A 13,393-nucleotide genomic window follows, 5' to 3' on the forward strand; every position below is an offset into this window, starting at 1 on the left:
TGAGCTTGATTTGGTGTACTTTACCCCAATTTAAAGTGTGCTGAAGTGAACAGACCCTGGTAATTTCCATTCTTCCCATAGATGTCCTTGGCCTGCAAAAGTCATAAAATACTCAACTTCAAGTTCATATTTCTTGTTTAGGTTCTCAGCTTCAGTAAAACATGAAAAATCACTTTTTCTTTAAAAATTCACTTAAATTTTATGAATAGGTAGTACATTCACATAGTTCACATTTGGAAAAGGCACAAAAATCAATACAGTGAAAAGTCTCAATCCCACCTCTGTTCCCTGCTTCTCCTCGGAACAACCACTTTTACCAATTTCTTACATATCCTTTCAGAGATATCTGTGCATATAAAATGACATATGTGTGTGTTAACACAAATGGTAGCCTGCTGGATACCTGCTCTGCATCCAGCTTAAAGCACTTCATAATATTTCTGAGTCACAATTAAGCTCATCCAGATAGGAAAGTCATTATGTTTAGTACCAGAATCCTTTATGGAAAAAAAGACATTAATTGCTTTCCCTTCTCCACAAAATCATTATTACCAACACATTTAGTCTTCATTGGACAGGATGGGAAATAGATGTTAATTGTACTAATGAAGTCTATAAGCATGAATGTCAGTTAAAACAAGTTTCCAGCTTCTTCAGACCCTCTTGTGTATGTATTCTGTGTTCAGTGACATTGACCTAGTGGTGTTTGGGAAGTGGGAGAACCTACCCCTCTGGACTCTGGAAGAAGCTCTCCGGAAACACAAAGTTGCAGATGAGGATTCAGTGAAAGTTTTAGACAAAGCGACTGTAAGTTCTGCACCCTTTTGTGTTAAAATCCTTAGTTATTTATCTATGAAACTTGAACTAAAATTCAAGTTTGATGAGGACAGTTAGATTGCAAGTGAATTATTCTTTCATTTTGTTAGTGTCATGGTGTTTGCACATAAAAAGTTTTCTGGTTGTCCAGGCTGGAGTGCAACCACACAGTCTCAGCTCACTGCAACCTATACCTCCTGGGCTCACGTAATCCTTCTGCCTCAGCCTCTCGAGGATCTGGACTACAGACACAACCCACCATGCCCGGCTAATTGTTTTTGTATTTTTTATGGAGACAGAGTTTCACCGTGTTGCCCAGACTGGTCTCAAACTCTTTGGGCTCAAGCAATCCACCTGCCTCAGCTTCCCGAAGTGTTGAAATTACAGGCATGAGCCACCACACCCAGCCTGCATTTCTTTTAACAGTAGCAAAATACCCAATTTTATCATACACAATACTCAGATTTTTATAGATGTTTGTTTTATTCAGTTTTTCTTTCTTTTTTTTTTTTTTTTTTAGAGACACACGGTGTCACTATGTTGTCCTGGCTGGTCTTGAACTCCTGGACTCAAGTGATCCTCCCACCTCAGCCTCATGTGTAGCTGCAGGCACACCCTACCATGCCCTGCTTATTTTTTAAAAAAAATTATTGTAGAGATAGGATCTCCCTGTGTTGCCCAAGTTGGAGCATTTTAAAAAAAGGAACCCCTAATATGTTGTGTAAATAATCCTATCAGTTTTTAAGAATAATTTTTATATCTTATCTTGTCAGGTTGATTTTTGGGCTATTTGCAAAACTGACCAGTAATGCACATGGGTTGTTGTGTATCCCTGAAGAATCCAGCAATTTTCTTATTAGAAACAGTTTGATGATACAAAACATTCACAGAACCTGGCATTCATAAGTTCTTCATCTTACACTCAGAAAGTGTTCTCCAAAGTATTGAAGAAGGTTTTAAATTATCATTATAACTGTATGTCAGCTAATATATGAGATGACAGGCATATTAATTTACTTTACTGTAGTAATCACTTCAGTATGTGTATCAAGTATATTGAAACATGTATACCTTAAATGTAAACAATAAAAATAATAAAGAATTGTTTGGACACCAAACAAAATTCTCAATTGATAGAAATTACAAAATATATTGTATGGGGCCCAATGCTAAATGTGCAGCATATGGTTATTTGTAGCAGACCAGGTTTACTGGAGTGCGCCGTATTTAGAATACTCAGTGTTCTTATGCTCTCATGAGACGATGGAGACCTCATATCTAGTAAGCTTCCATCCCCTGTTTTTATCATTTAATCTGGTTAAAGCATTTACATTTTACCTTTCTTCTCTTTATAGGTACCTATTATTAAATTAACAGATTCTTTTACTGAAGTGAAAGTCGATATCAGCTTTAATGTACAGAATGGTGTGAGAGCAGCTGACCTCATCAAAGATTTTACCAAGGTCAGAGAATTTATAGTATTTATACAACAAAACTATTAGAAATGCAATTTTAAGATTCTGTTGTGGTGTTCTGATATTTTTATATCCATGTTGCTGACAAATACATCTCTCTCTCGCGCTCTCTTTTTTTTTTTTTTTAAATAGAGCTAGGGTCTCACTCTGTCACCTAGGCTGGAGTGCAGTGGCTGGATCATGGCCCACTGCAGCCTCAGACTCCTGGGTTGAAGTGATCATCTCACCTTAGTGTCCCAAGCAGCTGGGACTACAGGTGTGAACCACCAAACCTGGCTATTTTTTTGTGTTTTTTTTTGTAGTGTTGGGATCTCATTATGTTGGCCAGGCTGGTCTCTAACTCCTGGCCTCAAGCAATCCTCTTGCCTCTGCTTCCTATAGCACTGGGATTACAGGCATGAGGCACCAGGCTCAGCCTACACTTTACTTTTGTGTGCAGTGGTTTTGCTTTGAACCTGCTTGTAACAATCAGTGATTAACTTACAATGTGACCTCAAGTAAGAATTAAAAGTTGAGAAAGCTTTTGAAGAAATTGTCTGCTGTAGATCCTTCCTTGGAGAGCAGAAGAGATGAAATTCTGCTACACAGTTGATTATATCTTTTTTTTAATCTCCACGAGTTCAGATTAAGAACCTTAAGAACCTTTCCTTCAATCCATTTCCCGTTTGCACCAAGAATACCGTGCTGGCAGTGAGCTGCCCTTTTTTTTTTTTTCTAAACAGGAAATAGGTTAAGAATTTTAAGAGCCTTTTCTATATTTTAATTCCTAAATTACCTTTAAGGTGTTCCTACAGGCCTCCTTACTTCTATTTTGAAATAATTTAAGTTTATTTTTGTTCTGTTTTCTTCCAAGATCTGTGGAACATTTTACATAATTAGATAATTGTCAGCTTTCTCCCCTCTAACCTAAACCATTAACTCCTTTGGCTTCTGTTAGAATATTCACAATTTTTTTTTCTCTAGCAGCTCTAAAATTTCTATTTTTTCTTTGTTTTTTAAGAAAATGTGTTAAATACTTGATGTTGCAGACATTATTATCTGGTATAAATGTGCAGAAGATAGAAAAGCAGAAAAGTAAAAGAAATATTATCCATAATCCTACTCTATTGGAAGAGTGTGTGTGTGTGTGTGTGTGTGTGTGTGTGTGTGTGTGTGTGTCTCTAGTATTTTCTTTTTCTGGAAAAAACAACTTTTAAAAATTGAAATTCATGGCCGGGCGCAGTGGCTCACACCTGTAATCCCAGCAATTTGGGAGGTCGAGGCGGGTGGATCACGAGGTCAGAATTTCAAGACCAGCCTGGCCAAGATGGTGAAACCCTGTCTCTACTAAAAATACAAAAATTAGCTGGGCACAGTGGTAGGCACCTGTAATCCCAGCTACTCGGGAGGCTGAGGCAGGAGAATTGCTTGAACCCGTCCGGCAGAGGTTGCAGTGAGCCAAGATCTTGCCACTGCACTCCAGCCTGGACAATAAAGTAAGACTCTGTCTCAAAAAAAAAAAAAAGTGAATTTAAAAAAATTTTTTTTAATTTGAAAAAAAATTGAAATTCATATGCATGATAATATTCACCACTATAAAAGGACAGTGTAAAGTGAGTTACCCTTACACCATAGATACTTAGCTCATTTTTATAGAATTTCTAATTGTCAATTATTTTTTATGTTGCTTTTTAATGTTTTTTACTATTGTAAGCAAAAGGAATAGCACAGCATACATACACATTGTCTTATACCTTTGTAAAAACTTAATGTTTTGGAGATTTCATCCATATTAGCACATACAGGCTTGCTTTATTCTTGTGGTTGGTTATACAGGCAGTAGTCCTTTGTAAGGCTGTGACTGCCTGATTTAGCAGTTCTTCAGTGTTGTTTCTGTTTTTCTTTTGCTGTTAGAAAAAGGGATTGACAAATATACTTCCATACATGCATCTTGCTTTACACGAGCAAAATGTTTGTGGGAAGATTCCCAGAATCAACATTTTTGGGTAAAATGGTATTCCAGATAAAATTCTGTTGAATGTTTGCCTAATTATTTATTCTTACCATATACTCATTCTCTCTCCCTCCCTCTCCCCTTTTCTTCTCCCTCTCTCTATCCCTCCCTCTCTTCCTCTGTCTCTCCCTTTTCCTTTACTCTATTTTTCCCTTCCTTCCTTCGTTTCTTTTCTTTTCTCTCTTCCCCTTCCTTCTTCTTTCTTTCTTTCTTTCACTTTTTGTGAAAGTGTTACCCAGGCTGGATGCAGTGATCATGGCTCACTGCAGCCTCAGCCTCTTGTGTGCTCAAGTGATCTTCCTTGCCATAGGCTCCTGAGTTGCTGGAATCACAGGCGTGCCTGCCCACCACACCCAGCTAACTTTTTTTTTTTTAAGTAGAGATGAGGTCTTGCTATGTTGCCAAGGCTGTTCTTGTGCTCAAGCAGTCCTCCTTCCTTGGCATCCCATACTGTTGGGATTACAGGCATGATCCACCACACCTGACCCCTAAATGTTCTTTGAAAAGGGACTGTATCTAGACTGACTTCAACCACAATGTAGTTTTTTGTTTGTCTTTAGGCAGAGTCTTGTTCTGTCACCCAGGCTGGAATGCAGTGGCGTGATCTTGGCTCATTGTACACTCCGCCTCCCAAGTTCAAACGATTCTTGTGCCTCAGCCTCCTGAATAGCTGGGACTACATACGTGTGCCACCATACCCAGCTTAATTTTGTATTTTTAGTAGAGATGGAATTTCACCATGTTGGCCAGGCTGGTCTCGAACTCCTGACTTCAAGTGATCTGCCCGCCTTGGCCTCTCAAAGTGCTAGGATTACAGTTGTGAGCCACCACACCAAGCCCACAATGTTTAAAAACACTTATTTATTCATATTTTTGTTCTTTTCTGTGCTTGCTTAGTTTGGTACAATTTGCAAAAGTATAAGCTTATGAAAATCACTAGTGATTTTATCACTCTTAGTAATAATAGCTTTTAAGACTTCTTTGAAGATGTTGTGCCTACCTTGTTTCCCTCAGTGGCCCCAGACTAGGGTGTTGCTTGCAAAGAGGAGTGAATGAATGAATATGTGCACAGCAAAAGGTAGACTCATTCTGTACACACATGCCAGCTCAGGTGTTCTCTCAGGTAGCCCTGCCTCATTCTCTGTAAAGCGTGGAAGGGAGGGGTGGTGTGTGTGTGGTCATCAGCTGTGTGCAAGTCAGTAGGCAGGATTCTTGTTTGCTCCAGGGCTGTGGCAAAAAGGTCCCTTGTCTACAGTGATGCACCACCAAAAGTGATTCTTAAAAAATCTCACTGATTTAGTGCTTTAAGATGTTGGAGGCCAGGCGCGGTGGCTCACGCCTGTAATCCCAGCACTTTGGGAGACTGAGGTGGGCAGATCACAAGGTCAGGAGTTTAAGACCAGCCTGACCAATATGGTGAAACCCCATCTCTACTAAAAATACAAAAATTAGCTGGTACACGCCTGTAGTCCCAGCTACTCAGGAGGCTGAGGCAGGAGAATCACTTGAACCCGGGAGGCGGAGGTTGCAATGAGCCAAGATCATGCCACTGCACTCCAGCCTGGGTGACAGAGCCAGACTCTGTCTCAAAAAAAAAAGATGTTGGTGATTTTGTCCTTGAACTCTTTCTATTATGTTTACAAATGAATAGTAGACGGCCATAGTCACAAATGAGCATCATCAGATACATGCTGTTAGTACTTTTGTCCTATAGCAAGTCCTTTTTTTTTTTCCTTTTGAGATGGAGTCTTGTTCTGTCACCCACGCTGGAGTTCAGTGGCATGATCTCGCCTCACTGTGACCTCTGCCTCCCAGGTTCAAGTGATTCCCCTTCCTCAGCCTCCCAAGTAGCTGGGATTACAGGCACCTGCCACCACTCCCAGCTACTTTTTGTATTTTTTTTTTTGAGACAGAGTTTCGCTCGTTACCCAGGCTGGAGTGCAATGGCGCGATCTCGGCTCACCGCAACCTCTGCCTCCCGGATTCAGGCAATTCTCCTGCCTCAGCCTCCTGAGTAGCTGGGAATACAGGCACGCGCCACCATGCCCAGCTGATTTTTTTTTTGTATTTTTAGTAGAGACAGGGTTTCATCATGTTGGCCAGGCTGGTCTCAAACTCCCGACCTCAGGTGATCTACCCGCCTTGGACTCCCAAAATGTTAGGATTCCAGGCATGACCCACTGTGCCTGACCCAGTAGCAAGTGCTTAGATGTCATTATTTATGTATATATGTCTTACATTTTAGATATAAGAGGAGAACCATTCATTATCTATAGCTTACTTTTTTGTAATAGTTTACTCTTAAATAAGAAATTAAGTATGTTGTATGTCTCTACCAAATTTTATAATGTAAGGACCAATTAATACCCTCCTTAATGCTTAGATCGCTTGCTGATAGCCGATACAGGAATTCATTGAAAATACAATTTTCTTTTTCAGAAATATCCTGTATTGCCATACTTGGTTTTAGTATTGAAACAATTCCTATTGCAGAGGGACCTTAATGAAGTATTTACAGGTGGAATTGGTTCTTATAGTCTCTTTTTAATGGCAGTCAGTTTCCTTCAGGTAAGTCTCATGGATATACTATGGTAGTGCACACTGAAAGCAAAAGTGATCAGTCAGCTGGGGAAACATTTTGGAAAAAATCTAAATCAACTTGTAATTGCTTTCCTTGATTACTTACGGCTTTTTCCTTTAAACTGGGTACATTTTTATCATTTAGCAAATAAGTATTTTTAAATTCCTATGAAAGACTATTTTTGGTTTTAAACCCATACATTCTAGTATTTTTGAGACTTTTCACTGCAAATTTTAACATGCAAAATGTATGGCCTGGTTTTCCATAAGCATAAATAGTATAAATGCCAACAATAAGAATGTCTTCTAAGCAGCTAATCTTGTAAGTTTAGTTGGAATTGAGACCTACTATTTGGGTATGTGAATTAGAGTCTTAGTATTTTAAGTGGGTGTGTTTATTTGGCGCAGGGTTGCCAACTGCCTGAGTCTACTCATGAGTCAGAAGGACTTTGCTGATGTGTCGGGCCAAGCCAGCCTTGTCAGCAGCCTGGTGCAGCTGTAAAATTCAGCCTTACAGTCTCCGGCCAATCCCATATCATGGGGCTTTAGTGTTGTGTGTAACAGCAGTATAGCCTGCTGTTATCCCATTATCGATTATTATGCTAAACCAAAATTATAATACTATTGCTTGTAGAAGTTAGAATATCATTTATTCCCCCCTCCTTGATAATTTAGCAAAAATCCAATATAATTTCTTCTTTTCTACTTTTAGTTACATCCCAGGGAAGATGCTTGCATCCCCAATACAAACTATGGTGTTCTCTTAATAGAATTTTTTGAATTATATGGACGACACTTCAATTATTTAAAGACTGGCATCCGGATAAAGGATGGTGGTTCATATGTGGCCAAAGATGAAGTACAGAAAAATATGCTAGATGGCTACAGGCCATCAATGCTTTATATCGAAGATCCTTTACAACCAGGTATTGAAATTAGGTAAATTTGTGGGCATTCAAAGAGAGGGCACTATCAGTCACCTTATTATACTTTAAACTATCTTTAGATGAAAAATGAAGGAACAACTTCTAATTTTTATTCTTTTTTCATCAAAATATTTCATGAGCAAACACACCAAAATAAATAGACACAGACAATAGAAAAACACCTTGGAGACTTCTAGATAGGTTGGGACTAGAATCTGATTAACCCTAAAAGTATAGTAGAATAGGCTATTCACTTATTTGGATGGGTTCATGTTTGGTGGCTGCTTCTCCTTTTTCTTGGGTTCTTATTGCCTTGATTACAGTCAATTATCGGCAATTAATGAGGCTTTAATGAGTTGATTCTGAAGTCCTTAGAGGCAGTAAGCATAGTAATATATCTCTGAATTCATGAACAAAAGGGTGCAAGAAGGCAATGTCTTCTTTTTGAATTATTCCTTTCCTCTTTGATTTTGCATGTCTTTTTGTACTTTTTCCAGCTTCGTGTGGGCTTGAAAGTGAGCGGAAAGTAAATTCCTTCCATGCTTTTGTGAAGTTCTGTTTGCTTGCTTGTGTCCTGGTTTTTCTGAGCAATATTTTTTTCTGATATAATCGTAAAATATTTAGATTCTGCATTATTGGACTTTAGTGGAAGTGCTTTTTATCATTTGCTTAATGTGTAAACTTTGAAAATGAGTAAGGAAAGGGAATGAAGAGATACAGTAGTTGCCTAGGAACTGTTTTCTGGCTTATTGAGCTGCCTTATCAACGTTAATAGTTCTGTGTGTTTATTCATTGAGGAAACATTCCATGGGAGCCTTCTTTGTTCAAAACCTTTGGCCAAAGGACACGAAGACTTTTCAGAAAGATGATTCTTGCTTTTTAGGGGCTCATAATTTAGAGTGGGAAATATATACATAGCTAATATAAACCCCAAAAATATAGAGATATTTCTAATGTAACTTGGTTTCACTCTTAGGAGTGAACACGGTGCTGTTTCTTTTGTTTGCGTAACTGTTTATGTATGGAATGGGATAGTTCTTGATGGGCCAGAATACATTTTGACAATTGATACACCGTAATGAAGTACCAACTGCATGATGTACATATTCAGAGACTGTGGAATTTTGGGTACAGCCCAGAGCTCAGAATCCGGGCACAACTCTGGTGGGATCGCTATGGCCCTTGTTCTCCTGGAAGAGGGTCGTCAACATTTAGTAGATATTAAGCAACAGTCAAGCTTACTATGTTATATTTATTTATTTCAAAGGTAATGATGTCGGAAGGAGTTCATATGGGGCCATGCAAGTGAAGCAGGCCTTTGATTATGCCTATGTTGTTTTGAGTCATGCTGTGTCACCAATAGCAAAGTACTATCCCAACAATGAAACAGAAAGGTAAAAGTTCCATCTATAACCAGCCCATTGTGTCAAAATTGGTTGTGGCTTCTTATCTTCAAATTAATGTTACTCCCTCCCTCTCCCTTTCTTTTTAAACACATGCAGCATACTAGGTAGGATAATTAGAGTAACAGATGAAGTTGCCACATATAGAGATTGGATATCAAAGCAGTGGGGCTTGAAGAATAGACCTGAGCCTTCATGCAATGGTAAGATATTTTCCTTAATTGATTGACTGAGTATTAGAGGCTTTTCTGTGTTGTGTGTGTTTAATGGGAAGAAACGTTTTCCAATCTTTTGCCACTCTTTCAGGAAATGGTGTTACCTTGATAGTAGATACTCAGCAGTTAGATAAATGTAATAATAATCTATCTGAAGAAAATGAAGCCCTTGGAAAATGTAGAAGTAAAACCTCGGAATCTCTTAGTAAACACTCTTCAAACTCTTCATCAGGTCCAGTGTCGTCCTCTTCTGCCACACAGTCCAGCTCTAGTGATGTAGTAAGTATGAAAGCCTTGGCTCTTCTGAACTCAGATGCATGCATGTTCTCTTGCTGGGGTTAACTCTGTCTAGAAGGCTAAGGCCACTTCCTTTGTGGACATGTTACTGGGATATTTTAATAACTTTCGTGCTTGTACTTTTTCTCAACATTTTATTATGAAAAATTTCAAGCATACAGCAAAAGTGAACAAATTTTAGTGAGCATTCATGTACTAACCACTAGATTCTGCCATTAACCTTTTACTTGCTTAGCTGATACCTAACCGTCTGTCCATCACTCTGTTCATTAATTCATCTTATTCTTTGATACATTCCAAAGTAGATTACAGACATCAGTTCCCCTAGCATACTGTAGCTTGTACATCCTTGTAGCCAGACTCCAATATTAATTGTTTTTTCCTTTTATTTATTTATTTATTTATTTGAGATTGGGGTGGGGGGTGTCTCGGTCAGTTGCCCAGGCTGGAGTGCAGTGGCATGATCTCAGCTCACTGCCATCTCCGCTTCCAGAGTTCAAACAGTTCTCCTGCCTCAGCCTCCTGAGTAGCTTGAATTACAGGCACCTGCCACCATGCTTGGCTAATTTTTTTGTATTTTTAGTAGAGACAGGGTTTCACCTTGTTGGCCAGGCTGATCTCAAACTCCTGAACTCAAGTCCACCCACCTCAGCCGCCTAAAGTACTGGAATTACAGGCATGAGCCATCGCAGCCAGCCTGTTTTTTCCTTTTGATATGAAATTGACACATAAGGAAATCTTAATTGTACATTTACTAAACTTTTTTCTGAAAATTTCCCTATGTTATTACTTTTTGGTCTAAGTTACTTGCCCATATATTCACTAAATTTTATCAAATACGTACACATGCATGACCCAAAATCCTAATAAGATACAAATATTACCATCAACCCAAAGAACAACCTCATGACTCTTTAATCAATCCCTAACCCCACCCTCAGAGGGAACCACTGTTACGATTTTTTTTTTTTTCTGAGATGGAGTCTTGCTCTGTTGCCCAGGCCAGAGTGCAGTGGCATGATCTCAGCTCACTGCAGCCTCTGCCTCCCAGGTTCAAGCGATTCACCTGCCTCAGCTTCCTGAGTGGCTGGGATTACAGGCATGTGCACCATGCCTGGCTAATTTTTTGTATTTCTAGTAGAGATGGGGTTTCTCCAAGTTGGCCAGGTTGGGCTCAAACTCCTGACCTCATGATCCACCTGCCTCGGTCTTCCAAAGTGCTGGGATTACAGGCATGAGCCACTGTGCCCAGCTGTTATGATTTTTTAACACCATAGATTAGTTTTGCGTGTTTCAGAATTTCATACAAATGGAACCACATAGAATATACTCTTGTCTAAAAAATTATTTCACTCAGAATTGGTTTCAGCTTCCTGGTTGAATTTTTTTAAATCGAGATATAATTAACTTAAAATTCAGCATTAAAAATGTACAATTCAGTTGTTTTTAGGACATATTCACAATGTTGTACAGCCATCTCCAATAATTCTAGAACATTTCCATCACCCCAAGAAGAAACCCTGTATTTAGTAGTAGTTTCTTCTAATTCTTCCCTCCCTTATCCTCTGTTCACCTCTAATCTACTTTCTCTTTCTATTCTGGTAGAATTTTTTTTCTTCCCCCATCCTGATAGAATTTATATCAATTAATAATGTAAGTTACCTTTTAAAATCAAAGATAATTGTGGTTTACTGATTTGAGATCTAAAGCAGGCTTACTTGTTTGAGTTTAACTTTATTAAGTGTAGGACATGAAAAGTAATCTAAATATTGTATGTTTTTGATGATGACCATGTGTCAATATGGAATCATAAATCCTCCTGTGTAAAATCTCCCTATGTGCCTTTTTGGGTCCTAGAGCAGTGTACTCTGGAGGACAGAATGCCAAGCTAGATGTCATAGACACAGAGAGGTGTGGAGTGTTGGGAACTGAGAGAATGTAACTCTTGAGGTGCTAGGTACAGTGCCAGGGCCAGGGCTGGAGGTAGCATTGTCATGGCCCAGGCAGCCCCAAAATAGGTGGGGCTCAGCCCACTGTCGCTGGGAAGTCTGCACCCACCCACACAGTGTGTTCGGCTGGAATGATCACTGATTTGTTATCACAGACTCTCAGAGATTGAGCCCTTAAGCCCATCATGTTGTGTCTCGCTGAAGCCAGGGACTAGGACCTAGGTTCCTCACTCTTTACCATAGTCTTTCATTTTCTGTAAATAAAAAAACAAATAAACCTTAGACCTCTGTGAGCTCCTTCAAGGTCAGATGTGGACAGTGGATTTAACAATGAACAGAAGCTCTCTGATAAAATCAGTCACTTTAAATGTTTAGAGGAAGATTTAAACAAACAATTAATTATGTAAATTCTTCAGTGTGCTTCTTTTAACTCCCAAATGTTTAAATTTAACGTAAGAGTACCTAGCCAATTTTTTTTTTCTTTCTGAGTATTGAGTATCTAAACTACTAATATGTTACATTATAACTCATATGACTTGTGTTAGGATTCCGATGCAACACCGTGCAAAACCCCGAAACAGCTGCTCTGCCGTCCGTCCACTGGGAACCGAGTAGGGTCGCAAGATGTATCCTTGGAGTCCTCTCAGGCAGTTGGGAAAATGCAAAGCACCCAAACCACTAACACATCCAACAGCACCAACAAATCTCAGGTGTGTGGAACGTGGGTTTTTAATTGTTAGTGTTTGACAGAAAATATTTAGAATTTCCTACATGTGAAGAATATACATCATGAGATTGAAGAAAACGCTAGGTTGAAGAACAAACTTATTTTATTCTAAGAGGTTCCAACTCATGACAGTGCTTCTAGGAACAGGATGTCCTAAGGATCTTTGTGAGACACCATTGTAACATAAACTTCTTCAGGAATCTATTGACTGGTCCTTATAAGTTATTGCAGCCAAACTACCACATAAAAAATGTTACATTTTTACATGAAGTAAGCTGGCACGAAGGTTTTGTGAGGCCTCATGGCAGTGTCCATATCTGGGAATAATGTATCCTTTTCTAATATTTTAATGTTCAATACCTTGTTGCCTGTGTTGAAATGATCAGCTGGCTGTCAGGTATGGTCAGTTGAATAACATTGGCTTGGACTTCAGGCCACAGAGATACTCTAGTTTAAGTTTTTTCCTTGCCTAGAATTGTCTGAGTAATGAGTCAGAGTGAGGGGAGGAAGCCATTGATATGGGTCTCCGGCCTGAGACCAGCTTACTCACTACAGCTGGGAACCTAAGAAGAGGCCTCTTGGCCATCACCTTGTGTCTGATTTGACTTACTGAGTTCACTTTACCTATGTGGCCTTAGCCATGTATGCAAGACACAGACTCATCATGAAATACCAGTTCAAGTGACAGGGCTGACAGAAGGGACTGGGGTCACAAGAAAATCACAGACTATGAATAGCTGGAAGGGAGTGGCCAACTGTGCTGACCCCAACCTACCAGTGTGCCTATGGTTTCCAAGATCCTCTTCCCACTGTGCCACTTACGATGTGATGTTTGGGCTGGTAGGTTTCTTAAGAAAACTTTTACATCCCACAAACTCTGTTAAAAAGGCAAGCAAGTGGTCCATGCTTTTCAGTTTTTCCATTAAAATAATGTAAGGGTTTTAGAGCTAAAAAGAGTTAACCCATTTAACAGCTTTTTCTGCCTGCTAGATAAGTCACTGATCAGTAAGGT

General features: G+C 39.2%; 1 protein-coding gene across 2 annotated transcripts in view; it reads left to right on the forward strand.

Moving 5' to 3' along the window:
• The window catches only part of TENT4B (terminal nucleotidyltransferase 4B), a 70,992-nt gene that overhangs the window by 54,826 nt on the left and 2,773 nt on the right, over positions 1-13,393 (forward strand). Inside the window, exons 4-11 of one of the 2 annotated variants that reach the window (XM_012472242.3) lie at positions 687-807; positions 2,172-2,279; positions 6,724-6,852; positions 7,577-7,790; positions 9,058-9,184; positions 9,293-9,396; positions 9,500-9,687; positions 12,200-12,364. In XM_012472242.3, coding sequence (XP_012327665.2) covers positions 687-807; positions 2,172-2,279; positions 6,724-6,852; positions 7,577-7,790; positions 9,058-9,184; positions 9,293-9,396; positions 9,500-9,687; positions 12,200-12,364 — 1,156 coding nt within the window. The remainder of the gene's footprint in view (positions 1-686; positions 808-2,171; positions 2,280-6,723; positions 6,853-7,576; positions 7,791-9,057; positions 9,185-9,292; positions 9,397-9,499; positions 9,688-12,199; positions 12,365-13,393) is intronic. The other variant, XM_021673598.2, reaches the window with a different exon arrangement.

Source organism: Aotus nancymaae, unplaced genomic scaffold (genome assembly GCF_030222135.1).
Source record: "Aotus nancymaae isolate 86718 unplaced genomic scaffold, 86718_ANA_hifiasm-v0.15.2.pri h1tg000030l, whole genome shotgun sequence".
In the NCBI taxonomy this organism is placed as follows: Eukaryota; Metazoa; Chordata; class Mammalia; order Primates; family Aotidae; genus Aotus; species Aotus nancymaae.